Source organism: Balaenoptera acutorostrata, chromosome 9 (genome assembly GCF_949987535.1).
Source record: "Balaenoptera acutorostrata chromosome 9, mBalAcu1.1, whole genome shotgun sequence".
In the NCBI taxonomy this organism is placed as follows: Eukaryota; Metazoa; Chordata; class Mammalia; order Artiodactyla; family Balaenopteridae; genus Balaenoptera; species Balaenoptera acutorostrata.
In genome coordinates, this window is record NC_080072.1 from 374,470 (window position 1) to 398,767 (window position 24,298).

The following is a 24,298-nucleotide window of genomic DNA, read 5'->3' on the forward strand; positions in this document are numbered from 1 at the left end:
TGGAGGTGACAGCCACAGGTTCTGCGGATTGGGGCGGGGACATCTTTGGGGCTGTTACTCTGTACTGCCTCATTCTGTGGGAAGGCAGCAGGTCCGCCCAGCACTCCAAACAGTCCTCGCAAGATTTACCTCGCCATGAACACAGGGCAGCAGGGACGATTTCAGGGAAAGAGGAACCAGATGCACACTCCAGTCGGGCCCTGAGAAGACCCTAGAGATGGCCCAGGGCATTCAGCTCTGTGGCTGCTGACCAGGGCAGCCAGCGGGTGTCTGTGAACACTGTCACTTGTGACGTGAGGCCTGCTGGTGCCCACAGGGTGGAGGACACAGCTAACCTGCCATACACCTACTCAGAAGTTACCAGATGCCCCAGCTCATACTGCCCACTCCTCCCGAAGTATCTAGTTCAGAAGAAATGATCCCCAGATATAGATGTTAGTGACAAGAAAAGAACTAGCACTGGAATTAAGAATATATACTCCAAGAAAGTGGGGTGGGGGGAATGTAACAGGGGAAGCATGCACATCAGAAAAAGAATTACCTCTGGAAGCAGAAAAAAATTTCAGACAACATTTCATCTAATCTGGACTATACGTATACCATAATTTATTAATCCATTTTAACAACTATTGAGCACCCACTATGTGCCAGGCACTGTGGAAGAAGTGGTGAACAAAACAGACAAGAATCCCTGCCTCGTAGAACTTACATTCTAGTGAAGGGTGAGGAGGAGCAGACAACAGACACAGTAAAGACATCTCCAGTATATTAGCTGGTGGCAGCTCTTGTCAAGAAAAAACTGGAAAGAGAATAGTGAGTCTGAGTGTGGCTGCCATTGTAAACAGTGATCAGAAAAAGCCTGGCCAGGCTTCCCTGGTGGTGCGGTGGTTAAAGAATCCGCCTGCCAGTGCAGGGGACATGGGTTTGAGCCCTGGTCCGGGAAGATCCCACGTGCCGTGGAGCAACTAAGCCCATGAGCCACAACTACTGAGCCTGCGCTCTAGAGCCCGTGAGCCACAACTACTGAGCCCGCATGCCCCAACTACTGAAGCCCGTGCATCTAGAGCCCGTGCTCCACAACAAGAGAAGCCACCGCACTGAGAAGCCCGTGCACCACAACAAAGAGTAGCCCTTGCTCGCCACAACTAGAGAAAGCCCACGTGCAGCAACGAAGACCCAACGCAGCCAAAAATTAAAAAAAAAAAAAAATTCTAGAAGAAAATATGGGCAAAATTTTTATTAAAAAAAAAGAAAAAGCCTGACCTGAGAAGGTGACATCCCAGCAAAGCCCTGAGGTGCTGATGAGGCTGCCAAGGACACAGATGGGGAAGGGGAGGAGGTCCGAGGTGACATTTGAAGACATTTTTAGAAATCAATGATAAACCCTTCTCATCACTTCTTTTCCATATTATACTGGAAGTACTCGTTAACGCAACAAGACAAGAAAAGGAAATAAAAAGTATACAGATTGAGGAGGAAGAAATAACATTGTTTTAGTTTGCAGATGACATAATCATCTATGGAGAAAATCCAAAAGAATTAGCCAAAAAAAAAAAAAGGAAAGAAAAAAAAAACTTCTGGAACTAATAATCAATTATAAGGACTTCCCTGGTGGTCCAGTGGGTAAGATTCTGTGCTCCCAATGCAGGGGGCCCGGGTTCGACCCCTGGTCAGGGAACTAGATCCCGCACGCATGCTGCAACTAAGGGTCCGCATGCCGCAGCTAAGACCTGGTGCAGCCAAAATAAATAAATATTTAAAAATAATAATAATCAGTTATAGCAAGGTTGCAGGATACAAGGTTAATATACAGAAGTCAATTGCTTTCCTATACACTAGCAATGAGCTATTGGAATTTGAAATTTAAAACACAATACCATTTACATTAGCACCAAAATAAATAAATAAATACTTAGGTAAAAATCTAACAAAATATGTATAAGATCTATATGAGGAAAACTACAAAACTGTGATGAAAGAAATCAAAGACCTAAATCAATGGCGACATAGTCCATGTTGATGGATGGGAAGACTCAATATTGTCACGATGTCAGTTTTTCCCAACTTGATCTATAGATTCAATGCAATCCTAATCAAAACCCCACCAATCAACTAACTGATTCTTTTCTGGAGAGGCAAAAGACCCAGAATAGCCAACATAATATTCAAGAAGAATAAACTTGGAAGACTGATAGTATCCAACTTCAAGGCTTACTATAGAGCTACAGCAATCAAGACAGTGTGGTACGCGCAAAAGATTAGACAAAATAGATCAGTGGGGCAGAATAGAGAGCTCAGAAATAGACCCACATAAATGCAGTCAACTGATCTTTGACAAAGAAGCAAAGGCAATACAATGGAGCAAAGATGGTCTTTTCAACAAATGGTGCTGGTACAACTGGACATCCACATGCAAAAAATGAATCTAGACCCAGACCTTACACCCTTTACAAAAAATAACTCAAGATCAATCATAGACCTAAATGTAAAACACAAAAGTATAAAATTCCTAGAAGATAGCACAGGAGAAAACCTAGATGACCTTGGGTGTGGTGATGAGTCGGTGCACACAACACCAAAGGCTGATCCGTGACAGAAAGAACTGATAAGCAGAACTTCATTAAAATGAAAAACTTCTTCTCTGCAAAAGGCAATGTCAAAAGAATGAGAAGATAAGTCACAGACTAGGAGAAAATATTTGCAAAAGACACATCTGAGAAATGACTGTTATCCAAAATATAGAAAGAACTCTTAAAACTCAACAATAAAATGAGTAACCCAACTGAAAAATGGTCAAGTGACCTTAATAGACCCCTCTCCAGAGAAGATATACAGATGGCAAATGAGCACATGAAAAGATGCTCCACGTCCTATGTCATCGGAGAAATGCATATGATAAAACAAAGAGATACCTCTACACACCTATAAGAATGGCCAAAATCCAGACACTGACAAGATCCCTGGTCGCCCCCCACCCCACCCCCGGCCCCCGGGTTGGGCCGGCTCTGACAGCTCCAGGGGGCGGAGGTCCTTCGGGAAAGGAAGCTGGAGCCTGAAGGGTTACCCAGCTCTGATGCTGTTCAACCAAAAAGGCAACAGCAGGTCTCGGAGCCGAGCAGATGGTGAGAGCAAAGGGCTCCTGCGGCAGCGATGGGAAAGGGCCCAGGGGAGCGGGAACCCCTTTGAGAACAAGACTGAAGCTAAGCCACCGGGAGAAGGCAAACAAATCCCCCTCTTAACCTCAGTGGAGACAGCGGCCCAGACCTAGCTGGGGGACTACCAAGACGCCCACCCACCGGCCAGCGCCAGTCCCCAAGCTCAGCCCTGTCCCGCTCAGGGAGACCTTTCCCTACACACCCTCGCTTGCTTCGTAACTTCTGGAAACTTACTTAGCCCGGGGAACCTGTTTCCCGGTCTGTAAAATGGAGACACCTCAGCTCCGCCTCCTGGTGCCCCTGTCAAGATTAAGGACAGAATGTGAACAAAGCACCCACCACCCAGCCTCCACCGCCGAGCCCTCGCAGACAGTGCCCATGAGTGGTGACGAGTTTCTCCAGGACCCGAGACAGGCCTCCGGAGGGAGGACGCACCAGCTTGCACCCCTCCAGGGACGGAACGCAGCATTCTCTCCACCCTCCCTGCCCTGGGGCCCTCCTGGTCCAGGCCACCCCGGGGACCCGCCACCACCTCCCCAGTCCCCCTTAGTCAATTCATCCTCCTCCCCTGCTGGAGCGCCCCCCAACCATGGGCTCCGGCCACCCCGTTCCCTTTAGGGTCCTCTCTGGGGCCTCTGCAAGGCGCCCCCTCTGTCCCAGAGGCTCTCAGCTGCCCCGCCATCCAGACCAGCATCATTGCGTGTGGACCGCTGGGTCTGTGTCCCCCCCCGACCCCAGAAGGAGCGCTCCCGCGAGAAGCTGCGTCTGTCTTGGTCACACACCTGCCCCGGAGCAGCGCCAGCGCATCCAAGAGCGCAGAACCGGCAGGGTGGACGGACGACCTGAGGGGAGGGGGTGGACGGGTGGAGGTGGGTCTGTAACCCTTGGCGACCTTCCCCGCCAAAGGGGCGGGGCGCCAGGGGGAGCAGAGGATGGCCCGCCCCAGGGGGATCCGGGGCAGCGCCCAATGCGCAAGTCCAGGTGGGCTTCATGGAGGAGGGACCCTAACCCTAACCCTAACCCTGGGCTGGGCTGGGCTGGGTTTGGCGGGAGCCCCGCCCTCGGGATGTTGGAAGGTTCGCGAGTTTGCCGACAGGAAGCGCCGGGACGCGCACGGCTGGAGCCCGAGCAGCAAGACCCACATCTTTCCGGTCCCCGCCGGCGCGCCGCGCCCTCACGCCTGGTGCGTCACCTCGCGCTGATCCATCCCGACCCCTGCAGGCTCTATGGCCCCGGGCGATCTACCTAACTTTGTGCTCCAGCTCGCTCCCGAATCTTGTTTTGAATATTATTTTGCTGTCTACATCTTCAAGCTTTTCTCCTCCATTCCTGCCCCCTAATAGCCCCCCTCCAGACTCCGCACCGAGGTGGGGTGGGGCGCCCTCTGTACCCCTCCTCCAGCTCCGCCCTCACACACCGGGCAGCCCCTAGCCCCTTCACAGTGAGTGCCTCCCAGGTCACCAAAGCCAGCACTAGGGGGGCGTCCGTCCTTCCACCCGCCCCCTACTCTGGCCCTTGTCCCTGAAAACCACCCCATATCGCCCCCCATCCCCTAGCCCTCCTCCAGAGACTTTTGTAACAACTGCCTGGGGTCCCCCTCCTCCAGCAAATACCTCAGCTCGACCTCTAAGCTGTCGGGGTTGTAAATGCTAACCTGCCCCTCTTGGGCTCCCATAGCCCTTCCTTCCCACGCCCCAGGGCAGAGTCCAGGCTCCCCCATCCCCCCACCTCCCAAGTAAGAGCATCCCTCACCCTTGCAGGCCCTCAGGTCCCGGGATCTCAAACCCGAAAGTGCACCAACGCAGACCTCCAGGACCTACCGCCTGTTTTCTAAGCTCCCTGGGTGAATCTTCCCCCATCTGCCACAGAGTCCCCTCCCGCAGGAAGTTCACCCTCAAGCCGGCACAGAATCCTCCTCCTCCTGCTCTCTCCCTGCACACCAGCTCCCGGAAGAGGGGGCGCTCGGGGAGGACGGAGCAGAGGCTGGTCGCAGGGCTTGGACCGGGCTCTGAGCTTCGGGTGGAACAGGTTTCAAGCCACAGCCAGTCCCTCAGGCTCTGCAGTGGTTAGAGAAACCTCGCCCGGGATCCCCAGGGTTTCCCTGGACCCTGAGCCACAGAGGCAGGAGATCCGAGATGGGGAGGTGGAGGGGTCCACAGGTCCTCAGGGAGGCTCGGCACAGCCTGGGGACACCCGCAGCCCTCCCTGCCAAGAGGAGGCGGAAGCCCCAGAGAACTGGCCCTGAGGCCCCCGCAAGCTGTGGAAAACCGGACCTAGGGGGTGTCTGCCTGGCACCTCCTCTCCATCCCGTGCCTCCGACCCCACCAAAGCCCCTTCCATCCCTCTGCAGCCCTGTCCCACCACCCAGGACCTCTGGACCCCACCTGCAGTCTGCCCCTCGAGGCCTGCTGCCCTGCCAGGGGGAGCCCAGGTGGACTCACGTGAAGGGCGGGCCTCCAGGCGCACTCAGCGCTGTACAAACTTGTATCCTGGGATTTTTCCACACAAAACACGTCTCCCAGGGAAGCAACCGGTCTGATGAGCTCGCTGGGCGTGCGGGCGTTCCCACCCCACCCTCCCGGTGCCCCAGCAGTCCTGTCCCACACTGAGGCTCCGACGGCAGTGCTGGGCCCGGGATGCAGCCCAGGACTCCTCAGCCGGCAGCGGAGGCCTCTGGGATGAGCCCGGGGGCCGACAGTATCTGGACCACCAGCAGGGTAGGTCGCCCACTGTGCCCATCCCCTGAGCCGGGAGACTCCACCCCAGGGTTCACCTTGTCCTTTCCGGGGACCCTCCCCTCCCTCTCTTAGCTCCCACGCTGACCTCTGACTCCCACCCCCAGTCCCCTCCCCAGCACTGACCTCACCCCTAGGGCTGCCTTCTGACCCCGACCCCGCCTCGCCCCCAGGCCACTGCCCCCAGCCACCATTCCCACCTGGGCTCACGTCCGGTCCCCTGCCTTCAGGGGGCCAGGGCCCAGGGTCAGGGCCTCCCATGGGAGGGAAGGCCTGTGAGGGTGGCCCCAGGGCGACTTTTCCAGGGGAACCCAGGAGGTACATGAGGCCACTCAGCCCGCACCCCTCCAGCCCCACTGGGCTCAGCCACAACTCAGTCCGCCAGGGGCCTGTCCTGGATCCAAGCCGGGCCTACACGGGAGGCCTTGGAGCGTGCTGGCCCAGCTGGCGGTGCCGCTCCAGGGAGACCTTCCTGGGGCGAGCGCTGCTAAGCCTGGCCCTCCCGCTCCCACCTCTGACTGCTGGGCCTCCCCTCCCCACACAACTCCGACCCCTCAAAGTCCCTGCTCGCCTGGACTCCTGGGTTCTCCCCGGCGCACGCCAGATCCTGCGCCCCCAGCCAGGGCAGGAGGGCCCCTCTGAGTCAACCCCCTGGGGCAGCCCCGCCTGCCCCTGCTGAGCTGAGCCTTGACTCATGGGTTGGAAGAGGCCTCCCACCTCCACAGCCTGGGGGGGCGGGAGCCCGGGAGGGCTAGCCAGCCCTTTGGAGGCCTCTGCAGAGGCGGGGGGCTGGGGGCACTTCCGGAGTCTGCAGGATGGAGGTCTGGAGGGTCATGAGCCTGGGGTGGGCCCGTCTCACCTCTTGCTTCTGGGGTCTCTTGGGCACCAAGGACCAGGACGAGGGCCCCATAGAGCCCCCGTCCACCCTAAAGCTCCACTCCAAGCCTTTTATCCTCAACTCTGTCCCTTAGCACTTGACCCCTGCTAGGCCTCACTCCAACCTCACTGCTGCGGTGCCTGGTCCCTGGAGTGACCTGGAGCCCCCAGCTCCCCAGGGAGGGGGAGCCCCCGCCCTCAGACTCCACAAGGTGGCCTCCCTCCGCCCTTCCCTAATGCTCAGAACAGTAGGCCCAAAGGACCGGCTGTGTCCTATCCCAAAGGACAGGCTGGGAACAAAGAAGGGCCCGGACCCCTTCTGCCCTGTCCTGGGATGGGCAGAAGGAGGGGGAACGCGCAGGGCCTGTTCTTCCGCCCAAATTCCACCTTAAGCGGGCGGTAGCCCCTCCCTCCCACCTGGCCCAGGTGTCCCCGCCCCTAGCTGAGCTCAGGGCTGGGCGGCGTCGGTCTCCGGGGCCAGCCCTGGGCGAGGCCAGCGGGGAGGGGACTTCGGGGACAGGGCCGCGCGGGAAGAGACAGCGGAGACAAATCGGGCTGGAGGTGGCGACCGGGCCCAGGCCAGGCAGACCCGGCCCCCGCGCCCGCCGCCATGCAGGACGGTAACTTCCTGCTGTCGGCCCTGCAGCCCGAGATGGGTGTGTACTCCCTGGCGCTGCCCTCGGACCTGCAGCTGGACCGCCGGGGCACCGAAGGGCCGGAGGCCGAGAGGCTGCGTGCAGCTCGCGTCCAGGAGCAGGTCCGCGCTCGCCTCCTGCAGCTGGGTCAGCAGCCTTGGCAGAACGGGCCGGCCCAGCCCGACGGGGTGGCCGAGGCGGCCAGAGGTAGGCAGATGCTGGCCGGGTGCCCACGGTGGGTGGCGGGTGGAGGTGGCCCCGGCGGGCGTGGTGGTGCGAGGGCCAGAGGCCGCGGTGAGGCCACTCCAGGTTCAGCTCCCTGACTCACTCAGGCCCGCCTTGAGTCACCGCCCTACGCCTCCAGGCGCGGGAGAAGCCGAAGGTGAGGCCTCCACCTCCTGGCAGGGACCCCGGGGGTCCTCCCTGCGAGCCGGGTTGGGCCTCACCTGCCCACTGGGCCCTGAGCCTCCCGCCCCCCCAGGTGGGGCACGGGAGAAGTGGCATGTGGCCGGCCGGGTCCGTCTCTGTCGGCAAACCCGGAACACACACGCGTCCGGTCCCACATCCCACGGGCTCACACACGGTCTCAGACACGCAGACACACACGTCACTCCCCTGGAGACACAAACGCAGAGACACAGACGCCCAGACTCTAGCGTCCACCCCCCATGCCCCACGGGAATGAGCAGACAGAAAGGTGAGGGGCGGGGTCTGGGACTCCTGGAGGAGAGCCACGGCCTGTCTGGGCCAGGGTCTCCCTGCGGAATTGCGGGGGGGGGGGCCCTGCTGGGGTGACCCGGATACTCTCCATGAGAGCAGCGGGTGGGGGAATGCCCCTCAGGGCCAGGCAGCCCCCTGTGTAGGAACCCCGGTTCGTGCATGGGGCACGTGCACGGGTGTACGTGTGTGTGTGCGTGTGCATCAGTGTGTGCAGCAAGTTCAGGGCGCTTCTAGAAATGCCATTTCCTCCCTTGCCAGGCTGCAGCAACAGGGACCAAGGTTAGATAGTAAGAGGAGCCTCCAGGATGTCAGGGGCCAAGACCCCGCTTCACAGTGGCTCGCGTGATCTCCAGAGAGCCCTGCCCAGTACTGGCCGCCAGCTGCTGGTTGGGGGATAAGGGGGTCAGCCAGCACAGGGGCCGCCAGGGCTGCCTGGATTCCTGCGTCCTCCCCTACCCGGGCCTCAGCCTTGCTGGTGGCCAAGTTGGGTGCCCAGGGGTCATGGGGTAGAGGAGGGAGCAGGGAGGGGTTAATTACCACCCTGGCTACCCTGGCAATTAGGGGAAAAAGGATTATAATTTGGGGGTGGGGGTAAGGCCCCCGGGCTCGGGGCCGTGCCCCCCCACGGCTGAGCCTCACTAGAGTCAAAGGGTGAATAGCCCATGCCCAGAAGCCTCATTAACCAGGGCCCGTCTGGGGAGCGTGCTGGGCGGGGGAGTCCCCCCAGACCTCACTGAGGCAGAGGTTGGGGGAGGGTCCAAGGCCCCCACTTCCCTTCACCCTCACCCTGAATCCCTTCAGCCAAGGAACTCTACCCTGGCCTTTGGGGGATGGGACTCTTCCCCCTCCAGGTGTGGCCACAGCTGGGACTCTAGCAGAGGCTGCCCACCCCAGGAACACCCTCCCCATCCAAAGACCCCGTCCCTGGCATTGCCCAGGTGATGCCACCCCAGTCCGTTCCCACTGCTCTGCCTTGGTTTGACCTTTGCCCAACTCTTCTCCGGGCGTTCTCAGCTCTTCCTATACACCCGACCAACCACCCCGCGCCACCTGTCATCCACATATTCATTCAGTTGTCCCTTCAGCATCCACCCGTCCCTCCATCCTCCCGGCGTAGATACCCCTTCACACACCAGTCTGTTCATCCAACCACCCATCCTTCTGATGGTCCAACCCGCCCTACCCCCATCTCTCCACCCTCCGCCCTCCATCCACCTGCCCGTCTGTCCGCTCGCCATGCAGGCGGGCTGGCGCCGGTGCCCCCGGTTTGTGTGTGGCTAGGGGTGGGTGTGGCTTGGCCAGGTGGGTCAGGGGACTGCACCTCAGGGCACTGGTCCAGGGAGACTGTGTGTCCGCGGTGAGTGACCAACAGCACAGGATGGGCTCCCGGGAGGTCAGTGTGGCTTCCTGGGGGCGGTGGCCAGGCGTTGTGCCCTGGCAGGGATCGGGGAGCTGAGGAAGGAGGCCCTGGCACACTCCCCAGGTAGCCAGGAGGTCAGCAGGGTGAGCACATCCGTCCCCCGCTGAGGGGCACAGCTGGAAGGGACGAGGGCTGTGGGAGGGATGACAAGGCAACGGCAGGGACCAGAAGCCAAGGCACCTGCCCCAGAGTCCACTGGCCTCCCCACCAGGGCTCAGGGCAGGAGGGGAGGCAGGAGGCCAGTGCCTTGCCGTCAGCCCAGCCACGCTGCACTGTCCCTTCCACAGGCGCGTGCCGGGCTCAGTACCACACCTTGCAGGCCGGTTTCAGCTCCCGCTCCCAGGGCCGGAGCGGGGACACCTCGGTGAGTGACAGCCCGGAGCCCCGTGAGGGAGGTTCTGGGGGCTCTGGGGGCTCCAGCGTCAGGAAGCCCAGCGCCCCTCACTGCCCTCCCCTCCCTGCCCCACAGACCTTCCGGCCCATCTCCAGGCCCGCCTGCAACCCTGTCTCCTGGTCCTCCCGCTCGGCCGTGGACGTGAGCTCCGGTCGAAGGCTGAGCTCAGCCCAGAGCGGAGGCAGTGCCCTTGGGGCCGCAGGGTATAGGGGTGCCCGGCCCGCCGCGCCCCCGCCCACCCGGCCCACGTCCTTCCACGAGCATGGCAGGGTGGGGAGCTGGGCGGATCACGACACCTTGTCCCTGCGCTCGCTCAGGCTGGGGGCCAGGGGCCCAGATGAATGCTACAGAGTGGTGGAGGAGCCGCTGGAGCCGGCGGCCACCTCCGCCTACAGGGCCTTTGCCTCTGAGCACCAGGCCAGCTCCAGCTGTGGCCGGGCTGGGGGCCTGGACTGGCCGGAGGCTGCCGAGGGGCCGCCCAGCCGGACCATCCGTGCCCCCGCCATGCGGACCCTGCAGCGGTTCCAGAGCGGCCACCGCAGCCGTGTGGGGGCTGGGGGAGTGCCAGGGGGCGTCCTGGAGCCCGCGATCCGGGCGCCATCTGTGCGCAGCCTCAGCCTCAGCCTGGGCGACTCGGGCCACCTGCCGGACACGCGTGGGCTGGACAGCTACGGTGGCCACCGCACTGTGCAGAGGCTCAGCAGCGGGTGAGCTGGGCCTGGCTCGGGGAGGGGGCTTCTGCCATGACCCTGGTCTGCCCCAGGCTCAGCCTGACCCGTCTCTTGTCTCTGCAGCTTTGATGACATTGACCTGCCCTCGGCAGTCAAATACCTCATGGCCTCAGATCCCAACCTGCAGGTGCTGGGAGCAGCCTACATTCAGCACAAGTGCTACAGTGACACAGCAGCCAAGAAGCAGGTGACCGCCCCTGCTTACCACCCTCATGGGCCCCCCTTCACTCACTGTCCTCTGGTCCCTGACCACCCCTCACTGATCCCCAAGCTGCCTGGGCAGACCCCACCTGCCCAGAGCCTCCTCAGCAGAGGAGGGGCAGGAGGGACTGACTTGCACAAATCTGAATACCCCTGCACACACCTGCGTACATCTCCATACACCTGCATGTGGATGCACACGTCTCTATATACCTGCACACACCTGCACACCTTTGCACACATTTGCATGCATCTGCACACATCTCCATACACCTGCATGAGTATGCACACATCTCTATACACCTGCATATGTACTCACACATCCATATACACCTGCATACGTGTGCACATACCTATGCAGCGTGTGCACACGTGCTAACACCCGTGTGGCTATGCCCACAGGCCCGCAGCCTGCAGGCGGTGGCTAGGCTGGTGAAGCTCTTCAACCACGCCAACCAGGAGGTGCAGCGCCACGCCACGGGCGCCATGCGCAACCTTGTCTACGACAACGCGGACAACAAGCTGGCCCTGGTGGAGGAGAACGGCATCTTCGAGCTGCTGCGGACGCTGCGCGAGCAGGACGACGAGCTGCGCAAGAACGTCACAGGTGGCCCTGCTCCCCGCCCGCCGCTCTGCCGCCCTTCCCTTGGTCCCCACGGCCATCCCTGGGGCACGTCTCTGGAGCTGGACTCCAGCCCCAGGCCCCGTGGCCCCGAGCGTCCTCCTCTCTGCGCCGTTGCAGCCCCGTGACCCTACGCGTCACACTCAGGCTCTCCCCAGCGAGGCTCGAAGTGCCAGGGGGGGCCGTGGGAGAGGTTAGGGGCCTCCGCCCTGCCATCCCCGGGAGAGGCGGAGGGGCTGGAGGGCCGTCCCTGACCACGGCCTCGGCCCGCCTGCCCCAGGGATCCTGTGGAACCTGTCCTCCAGTGACCACCTGAAGGACCGCCTGGCCCGAGACACGCTGGAGCAGCTCACAGACCTGGTGCTGAGCCCCTTCTCAGGGGCCGGGGGAACGCCCCTCACCCAGCAGAACGCCTCGGAAGCGGAGATCTTCTACAATGCCACGGGCTTCCTCAGGTGCGACGGGCAGCAGGCAGGGGAGGCCCAGGGAAGGGGCGTTAGGATCTGAGGTCTGAATGACAAGGCGGGGCCACGGGGGGGGGGGCCCTGGGAGAAGTGGACGGCGAGGCAGAGGCGCTGACGCAAGAGTGGAACGGGCCACCAGGTGTGGCCCCCGTCAGATGTCAACAGACTGGGGGCTGCAGGCTCAGATTTCTTTAAATCAGAGATTTGATCTGATATTTATAACCTCCCCGGAGCCCCAGACACTTTGAGAAGTGGATGGGGGATGGGCAGGCATGCGGAGGTGCCGAGGGGCAGAGCCCAGCTCGGGGGAGGAGGGGATTGGTGCTCAGGACCTCAGCCTTGGGTGGGTCCCTGTGGGGTGGGCTCTGCCTGCGGTCCCAACGGGGGTCTCTGATCTGCCTCCATCCAAAGGAACCTCAGCTCGGCCTCCCAGGCCACTCGCCAGAAGATGCGTGAGTGCCACGGGCTGGTGGACTCCCTGGTCACCTATATCAACCACGCCCTGGACGCGGGCAAGTGCGAGGACAAGGTGAGGGTCAGCCAGTGCCCCGGGGCCCGAGGGGCTCCAGCCTGCTCTGACCGAGGTCCGTCCTCTGTCCACAGAGCGTGGAGAACGCCGTGTGCGTGCTCAGGAACCTGTCCTACCGCCTGTACGACGAGATGCCACCGTCGGCCCTGCAGCGGCTGGAGGGCCGAGGCCGCCGGGATGCGGCAGGGGCGCCGCCAGGCGAGGCAGTGGGCTGCTTCACGCCGCAGAGCCGGCGGCTCCGAGAGGTGGGTGCGGGCCTGGGCAGGCGGGCGGGCGGAAGCAGGGATCCCGGGTGACCTCGGCTGACCCTCCACGCCCTCCTGCCCAGCTGCCCCTCATGGCCGACGCGCTCACCTTCGCCGAGGTGTCTAAGGACCCCAAGGGCCTGGAGTGGCTGTGGAGCCCCCAGGTCGTGGCGCTGTACAACCGGCTGCTGCAGCGCTGTGAGCTCAACCGGCACACAACGGAAGCGGCTGCCGGGGCGCTGCAGAACATCACCGCAGGCGACCGCAGGGTGAGGTGGCCTGGGACCACACCTGGCCACGCGCTGGGGACGCGAGGCACTGGGCACGCAAGGGGTGGACGGGGGACAGGAGCCTGCTCTCCCGGACTTCACGGTGCATCGGGGGGCCAGAACTTCAGAGCGAGAGACGAAGGCAGGCAGGATGCGGCTGGAGGAGGCCACCTCCGGCCCCCGGGGCTGCACTGAGTTTCAGGAAGGTGCCAGGAGGGTTGGGCCAGGAGGGAGCAGACCCGGGGCCTCCACGGGGCGCCAGCACCCGTTCTCACCAGCCCCTCTCCCGCCGGCAGTGGGCAGGCGTGCTGAGCCGGCTGGCTCTGGAGCAGGAGCGCATCCTGAACCCGCTGCTGGACCGAGTTCGGACCGCTGACCACCACCAGCTGCGCTCACTGACCGGCCTCATCCGAAACCTGGCTCGGAACGCCAGGAACAAGGACGAGCTGTGTGAGTCCAGCCGCCCGAAGCCCGGGCTCTGCCTCCCCGGGGCTGGGCGCACGCCGGGACGCGTCTGCACTGCTCCTCCGGCCGGCTTCTGGGAAGCCAGAGCTGGTGGGCAGACAGGCGCACCAGCTCCCTGGGGGAGCAGGGGATGGCCGGTGCCAAGAGGGCGGGGCAGGGGGCGGGCAACAGAGACTGACCGCCCTGACCTCCTGGCAGCCACCAAGGTGGTGAGTCACCTGATTGAGAAGCTGCCTGGCAGCCCGGGCGAGAACTCGCCCCCGGCCGACGTGCTGGTGAACATCATAGCCGTCCTCAACAACCTGGTGGTGGCCAGTCCCGTGGCCGCCCGAGACCTGCTCTACTTCGATGGGCTGCGCAAGCTGTTCTTCATCAAGAAGAAGCGGGACAGGTCAGGGCCCGAGCCCCGTGCCCACCCTGCCCCCCCAGCTCGCCCTGCCTTCTGGCCAAGCCTGTCACCCCGCTAACCCCTGCCCCCTGCCCCCCCAGCCCTGACAATGAGACGTCCTCCCGGGCAGCCTCCAGCCTCTTGGCCAACCTGTGGCAGTACAACAAGCTCCACCGAGACTTCCGGGCGGTATGTTCCCGCGGTCCAGGGCAGGCGGGGCTGTGCGTGTGGGACGTGGGCCCAGGACGGCAGGGAAGGACACGGAAACCCATGTGGCCCAGGGCACCCATAAGACCAGGGGCCCATTCCCAGCACACCCGGGGGGACGGGATGCGGAGCAGCAGCGCCCTGACCCCAGGCCCCTCTCCACCGCAGAAGGGCTACCGAAAGGAAGACTTCCTGGGCCCGTAGGCGAAGCCTTCCTTGAAGGAGCGTGCGATGTGACCCCCCTCCGAGGGAAGGGCTCAGGTCAGGGCTGCTCGCCAGCCAGCCTGGAGGACAGCGTCGATGATGGCCCAGGGGCTCTCGCTGGAGCCCCGTCCACGTGCAACCTGAAGGCCTGGGCCACGGGGGAGGGGACAGGGGCTTGCGGCTGGGGAATCGGCTTCTGCAGGGCAGGGGGTGGGGCAGGGCTTAAGGCTGCTCTGATGCGTGGGGTGGTGGCCAGGTCACACTGGCAGAGGTGGCACTGGCTGCGGCCCAGCAGCGCCTCGGGACAGCCAGCAATGGGAATAAAGGTGGCCGTGAACTCAGCAGCCACGGGCCCTCATGCTTCTCTGGTTGGTCAGACCTGGGGGTCGGACCCAAGGACTCAGCAATGTCCCCAAGCGCAACCATGCCTGCCCCTTAGGACACTCCCCCCTGGGGCCATACACAGGCCTCTCCAGGTCAGGGAGGAGGGCGTGTCCGGCAGCGGGAGAGCTGGCGGAGAGAACGGAGGAGATGGGGCAGACAGCAGAGGCAGCCTCAAGCCACGTAAAGCGCAGAAGCAGCAGAGCTGGGGACTTTGTGTGCAGAGGAATGAGCACTTCTGGGGCAGCTGTGACTCCCACTGGCCTCGGTGCTGCCCTGCCGGGCTGTGCTCACGTCCCACATGCATCCAACACCTCTCCCCGCCTTGCCTTCCTGGGCCTGGAGGTGCCCTGACAGGGATACTCATGCTGTCTGAGGTTTGGGGTCCAGTAGGTTCTGGAACCTCTCTCCATCTCACCAAGCCAGGCCTTTTGCTTGTAAAGTTCCCACTGATATTTGTACAACAACAGGCTTTTTCTGCAAAGCTCAGAACCTGAAGTCTCTGAGGGGCCTGCCCCCAAGGACTGTCTGGATGAGAGTGGACCTGGGAACAGTCACGGCCCCACGCAGGGAGACCCGAGGAGGCCACCGCAAGAGATGTGCCTGAGCTGGCTCAGGACGGAGGATGGGGAGAGGGTGGGCTTGAGTGGACACCCAGATGTGGTGACCAGATGGCCATGGAGTGAGAAGAGGGAGGGATCCAGGGCCCTGGAGTGCCTGAGACGGAAGTGAGTGGGCGGGGGGTGTTCTGCTCAGGACACTGCATACCCCCTTCCTGCCCCAGGAGAGGAGAGGCCGAGACCTGGGCAGGATTCCAAAGGACTTTATTTCTGGCACAAGGAGGGTCGCTGGGCCCACTCTCTTTCCCCGAGGTCCCAGGGCTGCAGGTAGACAGGGCTCGTGGTCCTGCTGAGTGGGAAAAAAATCAGCCCTGCCCCCAGCTGTCCCTGGTGATCGTGCTGCTCCAGGGGACAGGGGCTACACGTCATCCTCCGACACCAGGCAATAGAAGTCCGTGCGGGCACTGTAGTTTCGGGAGCCAAGGTCCGACACATCCACTTCACTGCCTTGGCCCTCTCCAAGCGAGACCCCACTTGCATGCGGTGGAGCTGCTGGCTCCCCAAAGACAGGCCCTCGTACACCTGGGGAGGGGTACCGCCAGGCCTGAGGCTGGGCTGCCCACAGCCTGCCTTCTGCCAGGGTCACTCCCTGCTGCCCCTCCTGCATGGTGGCATTTGAGGTCCTGGAGGTTCCCAGTCAGGCCCCGGGCCCAACCACCTTCACGGAAAGAGGCAGTGGGAGGTGCTGGGAATTAAGCCCATCCACGGGCTGCAGGGAGCAGTCCCCGCCGCCTGGACCCTTTTTGGGGCTCCACCTTATGCAGCCCCCCTCCAACTCAGGCTGAACTTCTCAGGGTCAGGGGTGGGGCCGGTGGGCATACCCAGGTCCCCCTCAGGGTCAGGGTCCAGCTCCGGGTCCAGGGTCCGACCCTCTGGGACCCGGCCTCGCACAATCAGCATGGGGTCCTTGTCATCCTGCAGCCGGGTCTGGGGGTCTCCCTCCATCGCTCTGTACTGCACCTTCCGTGGCAACGCCAACTGTAGCTCTTTCCAAAAATCGGAGGAAGGTGTCTGGAGACCAAGGTGGGGCAGTTAGCAGGCGTGAACAATTGAGGGGGGGTGGGGGGGGTGCCAACACGGAAAGACCCTGGTCCCCTTGGCCCCAAAGAGCCCACTCCTCTGGGCGGCTGACCATGGCGCCTCCACCCACGGGCTCCCATGCACAAGCCCCCTCCCTCCCCGCCCCCTGCCCCTCCGCACCACGGAACCGGGCCTCCAGAGCAGCAGGGTCACCAGGTGGCGATGCTGGCGCAGCAGGCGGAGCGCAGGGTGTGCGGGGTCGCGCCGCTGGCCCTCGAACGTGATGAAGATGGGTCTGCGCGTGAGCTCCAGCAGCCGGCACAGGCCCTCCCTGCGAGGGCGGCACCGTCAGGAGGGGCGCAGTTGGGGCCCACCCAGCCCCGCGCGGGACCCACCGGAAGCTGTGACTGCACCAGGCCCGGCCGAGGAAGGCGTCGGACAACACCACGACGAGGCGCCGGCAGCGGCTCAGGTTCACCAGGAGGTCGGCCGACGGCTCTGCGGGAACCCGGGCATCGGCGTGGGCGGTGCGGACGGGGCCCTAGAAGGGGCGGGGCCCTAGCCTGGGCCTGAGGAGGACCCGAGGGGGCGCGGCCCTGGGAAGGCGGGATCTGGGCCGGAACAGGGGCGGGGCCCGAGAGATGGGGCTGGGTCCTGGACGGGGGGGAGGCGGGCTTGAGGGGCGTGCCCCTGGAGAAGCGGGGCGTGGCCCTGGCAAGGCGGGGTCTGGGCCGGAACAGGGGTGGGGCCTGCGCCCCGGATCGGGGCTGGGCCCGAGCGGAAAGGGGCAGGGCGCCGCGGTACCCGCGCGCGGCAGGAGGTCGCGGTCGTCCAGAAAGAGCTTGTAACCCCGACGCCGCTCCAGCTGCGGCTTCAGGATGAAGTTCACGAACTTCCGGTCCTCGGGGCTGTCGCTGTAGGAGACGTAGGCGTCGTAGAGCTTCCCGTCTGCGGATGGCGGCGGGTCAGCGCGGCCGCTTTCCAGGCCTAGGCCTGCCACCCTCGGGGCCCCCTAAACCTCCCCCCTTGTGCCCCAGGGGCCAGGCCAGCCCCCCAGACGCAGACCCAGCAGATCTCGGCCCCGGACCCCGCTTAGACCCCTCCTCAGCACAGGATTCCGAGTGGAGCCCTGGAACCAGGCTACCGTGGCCCCCTTCTGCCGGCCCTGTGCCCTCCTGGGCCGCACAGAGACACCCCCCTTCCCTGGACTGGGATCTCGCCAGTGCCCTCCAGGGACGGATGCCTCCTCGCCCCCACCTCCAGAGCCAATCCCCCCCACCCAGAGCTGAGCCTCGGGAGGCCCCGTGGCTGACTCCGCCTCCCCATCCATCCGCGCCCCACGCACCGTTCATCTCCACCTCCCCGTACGTGTCTTGGTACCAGAGCAGTACATTGAGTCGACACTTCACGTATAGCAGCGCTGCCAGGAGCAGGACCAGCAGGACCAGGAGTGAGGCCAGCACCGCGGCCACATGTCCAGCCAGGCCTGGGGACAGAGCCACTGACTGAGCCGCCCCAGCACCCTCCAAGCCTAAAGGCTCCCCAGGCCTCCCTTCTAGCTTCTACCCCACTGGACCCCACTCACCAGCTCTCCCAAGAGTGAAGGAAGAGGAGCTGGTGTTCTGGACGGAGCAGGTGAAGGTCCTGAAGTCCTCAGTACTGGTCAGGTTGATCCGCAGGACACTGGACAGAAGCACCTCTGACCAGTTGGCCTTGACCCTGGGGAGACCAGGCCCCACCCCCTCACCTGGGGCCCGACAGCATCACTGGATGCCCCAGAGCCCCACTTGTCCGGGACTCGCCCAGAGAGGCTGCAGATTTGGGCCTCCTGGGCAGTCCTTGGGCCATAAGCTAAGAGAAATGGCCAGAACATGAAGGGGGTGTGGATCCCTTTTGGGACAGTCACCCTAATCCTGGGTCTGGGTCCTGGGGGTCCTCAGATCCTAGGCTTGGCCCGACGGTCAATGAGTAATTCAGGCCGTAGGACTCTGCTGGCACCCATGGCCCTGGGCGGCCTACAAGGTGAGTGTCTAGAGGGGCCATCTGTCCCTGCAGTCACTGACTCTTAGTGTGCATCCAGAGTGGCACTCTGCCCGTGTCATGTCTGGCCAGTCACTCCCCAGCCCATGTCCAGGTGATTACAGACCAGGGTGTAGGTCAGAGAGGCCACTGGGGGTGGGTATATCCAGCGTGGTCACCTGACCCCAGACACCCTCATCTCTTACCAGGAGTCCTCATGGAGGTCATAGTGGCTTCCATTGCCCAGCAGCAGCCCATCTTTCAGCCACTGGACAGAGGGCAAGGGGCAGTGGGGCCCAGAGACCACCGAGGCCGTGCAGTTCAGAGTGACCACACTGCCCAGGGCAGGCCACAGGACCTGGTTTCCAGATGGGGAGAGGAAGTCAGGGGCCCTGTCGCAGGGTTCTGCAGAGAGAGGACCCAGCGGGTTAGCTCTGCCCACGATGCCAGCCTCCCACTGTCCACAGATGGTCTGTGGGCCAGGAAAAAACCAAGGTGGCCAGTGGCATGTGCTGCTTGGTAACCACACCATGTCTGTCCACAAGTCCCTTGGGGGACAGGGCCTGGCATCTGGCATGTCTTACCCCAGCAGCAGCTGGTTCTTCTGTGTTCTGCCTGCCCTGGATGTGGCCGCCAGTCCTCAGAGATGTTAGCATGGAGTCATGGCTGAGCTGACCCAGCACCGCCCCCCAGCTCAGCAGGGCCCGCCTAGCTGCCTGTCTACCCAGGACGTGAGCCAGCACACATTTCCTGTGTGCACCTGTCGCCCACTGCTCTGATGCCAGGCCCCGGCCCCCCTGCTGGACACCGGTGGTGTGGGGGAGTCAGGGGTTGCATGTCAGCACCTTCCACCTGGTATGGGAGCTGGGGGTTCCAGGACCCTCTACTCCTGGCCACAGGCAAGCCTTCTCACCTCCCCAAGATCTGAACTTTCTCATCTTTAAATTGGGGTGATGAGCCGGAGCCGGTAGGCATAGAAGACCGCCATCATCTTGGTAGTGTGGTCTCCCAGCAGCCCGCCCCCCATGGCCCCCCACCAGCGCCCACTCCCAGTATCCCTGGGCTTTACTGACCCCCACGAGCCTGGTCTAGAGGCCTTGGGCAGGAGAGGGTGAGGGCCCATCCTAACCATGGGGTCAGGACCCCGGGCCATAGGGGAGGGGCAAACAGAGGTCTTTGTACCCCTGGCTTGAGGCCAAGCAGAGAGGCCAGGCCACACTGCAGCGTGGAGCCAGCCTGAGGGGCAGGAGGTGGGAGTGCAGCCCGTGCCCATCCCTCTCTGACCGTCTACCTGCCATGGTCTGGCCGGGGCCTCCTCGAGGCAGGCTGGACACTGGTGCCACCCACGGCTCCCCGGGGCTCCTTGGCCGAGCAGACTGATCCCTCAAGGGCTGGGCAGGATTCAATCTCTGTCCTTGTGGCCAGTCAGTCAGGGCACCGGGACGGGTCAGAGGCTGCCGCCATCCCCGGGAGCAAGTTAAACAAGAACAGGATAAGTTAACGTGTAACTCTGGCCACCGAAGCACTGCCTCTGCCCCAGCTGCCGCGTGGAGGCCGCAGAGCACCAGGCACAGCCTAGACTGCACGTCATCTGCCCTGGGGACACCGTGACAGCCCAGGGTGGGACAGCACTCCCGGCACCCCTCGTGAGCCCGGGAGTTGGCCTCGTTCCCAGGTCCCCTGGGACAGGGCTGCCACATACAGGCAGGGGGGCTGCAGCACAGCCGCACTCAGCCTGCACCGAGGCTCCGGGGGACTCGGGGTTCTCGAGTGCTGGGCTGCCTGACCGAGCCTCACTCCCAGCCATGGGGTTTTGTTCTGGACGCCGTCCTGGGTGCACCACGCACGCGTGAACCCAGCACTCGAGGCTGCCCTGGGCCGAGGTGTCGAGGCAGGAAGGGCGAGCGGGGGGGTCAGGCGGGTCTCACGGGGCAGCCCTCCTTCTGGGTCCTGTGCTGGCGCTGCCACCCGTTTGCCATCTTCAGACCCAGGCACTTTCGTCCACGCTGCCCATCTAGTTCTCCAGGGGAAGCCCCCACCCGCCCACAGGTGACCTTTTTCTCCTGCGCGGGGTCCGGGACCACTCCCCGCCAGACTGGCAGCAGCCACACGCCTCTTGACCCAAAAGCTCTCCAGTGACCTGGGCTGAAAGGCGGGGCGTGAAGCCCCCGTGTCAGAGCCTTCGAGGAAGACTCCTTGGCAGCCGGGCCTTGGGCATCTCCTCCCTGGCGCCCAGCGGGTATTTACTGGGTATCTAGTCCTCCCCCTCCTCCCTGCTAAGTGCACACACCAGGGCCCTGGCTCCTTCAGGCCCTCCCCCCACCCGTGGGGCCCCTGAGGCTTTGCAGGGACGAGTCTTAGCCTGCCCCCCATTCCTTCGGCACGGGTGACCCGATGTGGACCCGTGATCAGCTGGAAGCCCCTAGTTTGGCTGGGCTGGAATTTCCTTGGAAATCGGTGGAGCATCAGGCTCGTTCCCGGGGGCCTGGTGCAGAGGGTCCTTCCAGAAGTCCTCTGGAGTGGAGGGCAGTCCTGGGAAGGCCCTTGAAGCAGGAGGACAAGCCCACTGAGGGCTATGGGAGGCTGGGCGGCTCACACCCCTTCCCCCAGCCCAGTGGGTCCCAGGGCAACTCCTGCAGTGGCCCCTTGGCCTCTGTAACCTCGGAAGACCTCCTACCCCTGGAAAGGCAACCTCGGACCCTCCTGGAAATTCAGGCCAAACCACATGGCCAGGTGACAGGTGTCCCCCTGCACACCCTCCGCTGCAACCCTCCCTGTGCTCTGTATGGTCTCTGTGCTGTACACCCGCCCCCTGCACGTCCCACACAGGCCTGCACTAAGCTCTTGGTCCCCGTGCACACGTGCACACTCCCCACACCTCCGACACTCTGGCAGTCCACACACCTGGCATACAACCACGAGCATCTGTGCACACCTCACACCCACCCTCAGCCTCCCATCACCCCTCGCTCTCTCACTGGCACACACGCACCACGCACACACGTGCTCACACAAGCCACGTGCTTTGCGGGCCTCCCCTCAGCCAGGCCTGATTTCGAGGGCAGGGCTCAGGCCGGAAAAGGCATCCGAGGACGAGAACACAGGCTCACGCTGAGCAGCGAGGACACGGAGTCACCTGGTTCCAGCTCTTTCCTCCTGAGGAGGGGATGTCCGTCACTGAGGTCATTCACGTGTGCTTGGGAGCAAACTCTTTGCTCGGCTGGGCCCCCGGCCCAGTCCAAATCACCACGGCTGCCCCAGACGCATCGCCAAGCACGGCGAGGCCCTGGCTTTTGTTTGTGCGTTTTAATAAGAACTTTCCCCGTAGCTTCCTGGCTTTGCAGTCACATCCTCTCCTCAACCTAAACCCCACCCAGGCACCCACCCTCCTCCCCAGCGGGCTGGCGGGCAGTTGGTGGTTCTCCCCGCCAGCCCCGCCTGCCCCACTCTTCCTGTAACTCTGAGTCAAGCGGCTCCTTCCTCTAGGGCCCGCCCCAGCCCACCCCGGCACCGGCACCGGCACCGGCACCGTCCTTCCCTTCCCAAGGCTAGGCCTGGGCGAGCGGGGAGGTGGCAGAAGGGCTGGGGGCCACGGTGATATGTGGGGGTCCTGGCCAGCGGACCCCCAGTCAGGGCCGTCCTGCACACGCATGAGGAGCTGGGCAGTACGGCCTGCTTCCCGTACACTCCCTACGGTCCCAACACCCAGGAGAAGGGGGGTGGTCTCCACGTAGCTCCCCTGGCCCCAGTGAGCAGCCCCGATGTATCTCTGACCTCTGACCTGCCAGGGTGATGGGTGGGGCTCCTGTGGAAACTCTCACCAATAACGGGCCCTTGAGCAGGGCTCTCTGGCCCCCTCCCTGTCCACCTCCCAGGTGTAGCCCCCAAATGGTGAGCAGTTACCAGGGCGCTGGGGTATCACACGGACCTTAAGCCCCCTCTTCTAGATAAGGAAGCAAACAGGAGGCCTCCGCAAGGCTCCCAGCTCTGAGCCCAGGTGGGGGAGAACCGACATCTCCTGTGCTCACAACAGACTGCCCCGCACGCCCATCCCGGACTGACCTGGAACTCGGGGCCCAGCACTGGCGGCTCATGGCACTGCCCACAGCAATCAGGCAGCGTCCCCTGTGGTCCCTGTCCCTGCCCTCACCCGCCAGGGGCAGAGCACCCTCACTGCAGCGTCAGCTTTCCTACATCCTTAATCTGACCCTGTCCAAGCCCCCTGCTCAACGCCTCCCCCCCACCCGTGGCCTCCAAGACCCTTGGACAATGGTGCATCTTGGGCTCAGGGTCCAACAGAACTGGAAGAAGTCCTGACTGCACCGCTTCCCCACCGAGCCGCAGCTCCTCCGAGGCGCCCCAGTGGGCCGTGAGGCTGAGTGAGCAGCAAAAGCACCTGCGGGACAGGCTAGTGGCCGCCAGCACTCAGTGGCCTGCCCGGGAGCGCCCAGGCAGGAGGCAAAGAGCCAGTTCTCCCTGGTGTCCCCAGCTGCTTTGCTGCCTCTCAAAGCTCCTGCCAGACTGCCTGCCGCTCTGCAAGCCCACCCGCACCACCACCTCACAGCCGCGGCTGGGCGCCCCGCCCCTTTGCTGACGTCCACCCTCACCCTCCCTTGTCCCCCAGGCCCACTCCCCAAAGTGAGCAGAAAACCCCACGTCGCCTCAGGCACTCTTGAGAACAGCCCTTCCGAATCCGAGCCCACCCCCCGCACCGCCCACCGCCCACCGCGCTCGGCCGCACCCGCGCGGTTCCTGGAGAGCCCGAGCTCCGCCCCCCCTCCGGCCTCACGCGGGCCCTCCGCCTCCCCGGAGCCTCGGCGTCGGCCTGGCCGCCGGGCGCGCGCCCGCGCCTTGTCCCCAGGGGCCCAGCCGTCTGATTTGCTGCTCAGCACCCGTCTCTGAGCGACTCCCCCTCATCTGGGACCGGCGGCCCCTCTGCGCCTGGCGCGTGCTTCATCCCCGGACGTCTGTCCCGAAGGAAAGAACTTGCACAAAGCGCTGTGGCCCCGCGAGCCGAGAGGCCCCCTCCTGCACCCCCGGGCCCGCCACACACCCCACACCAGCGCTCCGCCTTCCCGGAGGGGCGTTAGTACCCCCGCCCTCCGGGTGGGGTGAGCCGGGCAGGGCGCGCACATTTGGGGGGCGCGGGGGCGCGCACGGAAGGGCGGGGCGCGCGGACGGCTGTAGCTCCGCCCGGACACAGGTGCGCAGCGGCTGCAGCAGGTTTCTCCGTCCGCCTCCGGCGCCCTGGGAGGCCTCGGGCCTGGGCTCCGACTTTGGGGCGGAGGCGGGATCCCTCCGCGCCTGGGCGCGCCTCTTCCCTCTCCTGGCCGAGGGCCAAGTCGGGCGGAGCGGGAAGAGCGGCCCTCGCCCCCGCAAGGCCGGAGGGGCCGGAACGAGGGTGAGCTCGGGCGACGCGGGCAGTGGGCTCGGCTCCGAGGCGCTTCCTGCGGAGCCGCACCCGCCACGGCCCAGAGGCTCCCCGGGGCAAAGGGCGCCTCGGCCCCCCAAGCTCCAGGCCCGGTTCTGGCTCCCGGGAGCCGGTGACCTCCACTCACCTCCGCAGGTAGGAGCCGCGATCGCCACTCACCTGCTGCCAAGACCCGGGGCTTGCGCGGCCGCGAGGGTGGAGCGGCTCACCTGGGCCAGGTGCGCAGCGGCGACAGCCCCAGCGACGGTGGCAGGTGCAGCCCCGCCCAGCAGCCGGGGCGAGGGCGGACCCAACTGTCCTGCTTCGAGCCTCAGGCTGGTGTTCAAGACGGTCCTGCGCTCGGCCCCCTGGAGCCGCGGCCGCCGCGCCTGGGGGCAGAGGCCAAACCGGCCCGACCAGCCCGGAGAGTCTCGGTGCCCCAGGAACTCCTCGTAAATTCCACCGTCCCCAGGAGCACCTGGTGCGGTTCTGCCCCTCCTCCCAAGCTCTTTGTCTTCCTCTAGGAAGCCTGCCTTGACTCCCGCTCCTAAACCCTATAGGTGCAGGGAGGGTAAGACCTCTGTAAGG

At 63.8% G+C, this 24,298-nt stretch overlaps 2 protein-coding genes across 8 annotated transcripts; one reads left to right on the top strand and one right to left on the bottom strand.

Moving 5' to 3' along the window:
- Positions 1-7,298: 7,298 nt before the first annotated feature.
- Positions 7,299-14,409, top strand: PKP3 (plakophilin 3). Its single transcript, XM_057553202.1, has 13 exons — positions 7,299-7,608; positions 9,829-9,905; positions 10,011-10,642; positions 10,730-10,853; positions 11,270-11,474; positions 11,770-11,944; positions 12,365-12,482; positions 12,557-12,727; positions 12,811-12,996; positions 13,293-13,446; positions 13,660-13,852; positions 13,951-14,038; positions 14,225-14,409. Exons 1-13 carry the CDS (start codon positions 7,377-7,379, stop codon positions 14,258-14,260), a joined length of 2,391 nt encoding a protein of 796 aa, XP_057409185.1. The 5' UTR covers positions 7,299-7,376; the 3' UTR covers positions 14,261-14,409.
- A 1,039-nt stretch (positions 14,410-15,448) lies between these two features.
- SIGIRR (single Ig and TIR domain containing) lies at positions 15,449-24,019 on the bottom strand. 7 transcript variants are annotated; one of them, XM_057553421.1, is made up of 10 exons: positions 23,941-24,019; positions 19,592-19,754; positions 18,507-18,705; positions 17,867-18,000; positions 17,627-17,767; positions 17,086-17,229; positions 16,677-16,779; positions 16,462-16,612; positions 16,083-16,272; positions 15,449-15,783 (listed from the first exon to the last, which is right to left on the bottom strand). In XM_057553421.1, the coding sequence occupies exons 2-10, from the start codon at positions 19,596-19,598 to the stop codon at positions 15,620-15,622; spliced, it is 1,233 nt and encodes a 410-aa protein (XP_057409404.1). In that variant the 5' UTR covers positions 19,599-19,754; positions 23,941-24,019; the 3' UTR covers positions 15,449-15,619. The 7 variants fall into 7 exon arrangements, with proteins under 7 accessions (XP_057409404.1, XP_057409401.1, XP_057409403.1 ...); XM_057553418.1 differs by having other exon boundaries at positions 23,891-23,970; XM_057553420.1 differs by lacking the exon at positions 23,941-24,019 and adding an exon at positions 22,363-22,861.
- Between the last annotated feature and the right edge of the window lie 279 nt (positions 24,020-24,298).

Coding starts and splice junctions, on each gene's coding strand:
- PKP3 (XM_057553202.1), top strand. CDS start 7,377: ATGCAGGACGGTAACTTCCTGCTGTCGGCCCTGCAGCCCGAGATGGGT. Junction 7,609..9,828: donor GGTGGCCGAGGCGGCCAGAG/GTAGGCAGATGC, acceptor TCCCTTCCACAG/GCGCGTGCCGGGCTCAGTAC. Junction 10,854..11,269: donor ACACAGCAGCCAAGAAGCAG/GTGACCGCCCCT, acceptor CTATGCCCACAG/GCCCGCAGCCTGCAGGCGGT.
- SIGIRR (XM_057553415.1), bottom strand. CDS start 21,487: ATGACCTCAGTGACGGACATCCCCTCCTCAGGAGGAAAGAGCTGGAAC. Junction 17,768..17,866: donor CTTCACTCTTGGGAGAGCTG/GTGAGTGGGGTC, acceptor CTCTGTCCCCAG/GCCTGGCTGGACATGTGGCC. Junction 16,780..17,085: donor CGACCTCCTGCCGCGCGCGG/GTACCGCGGCGC, acceptor GGGTTCCCGCAG/AGCCGTCGGCCGACCTCCTG.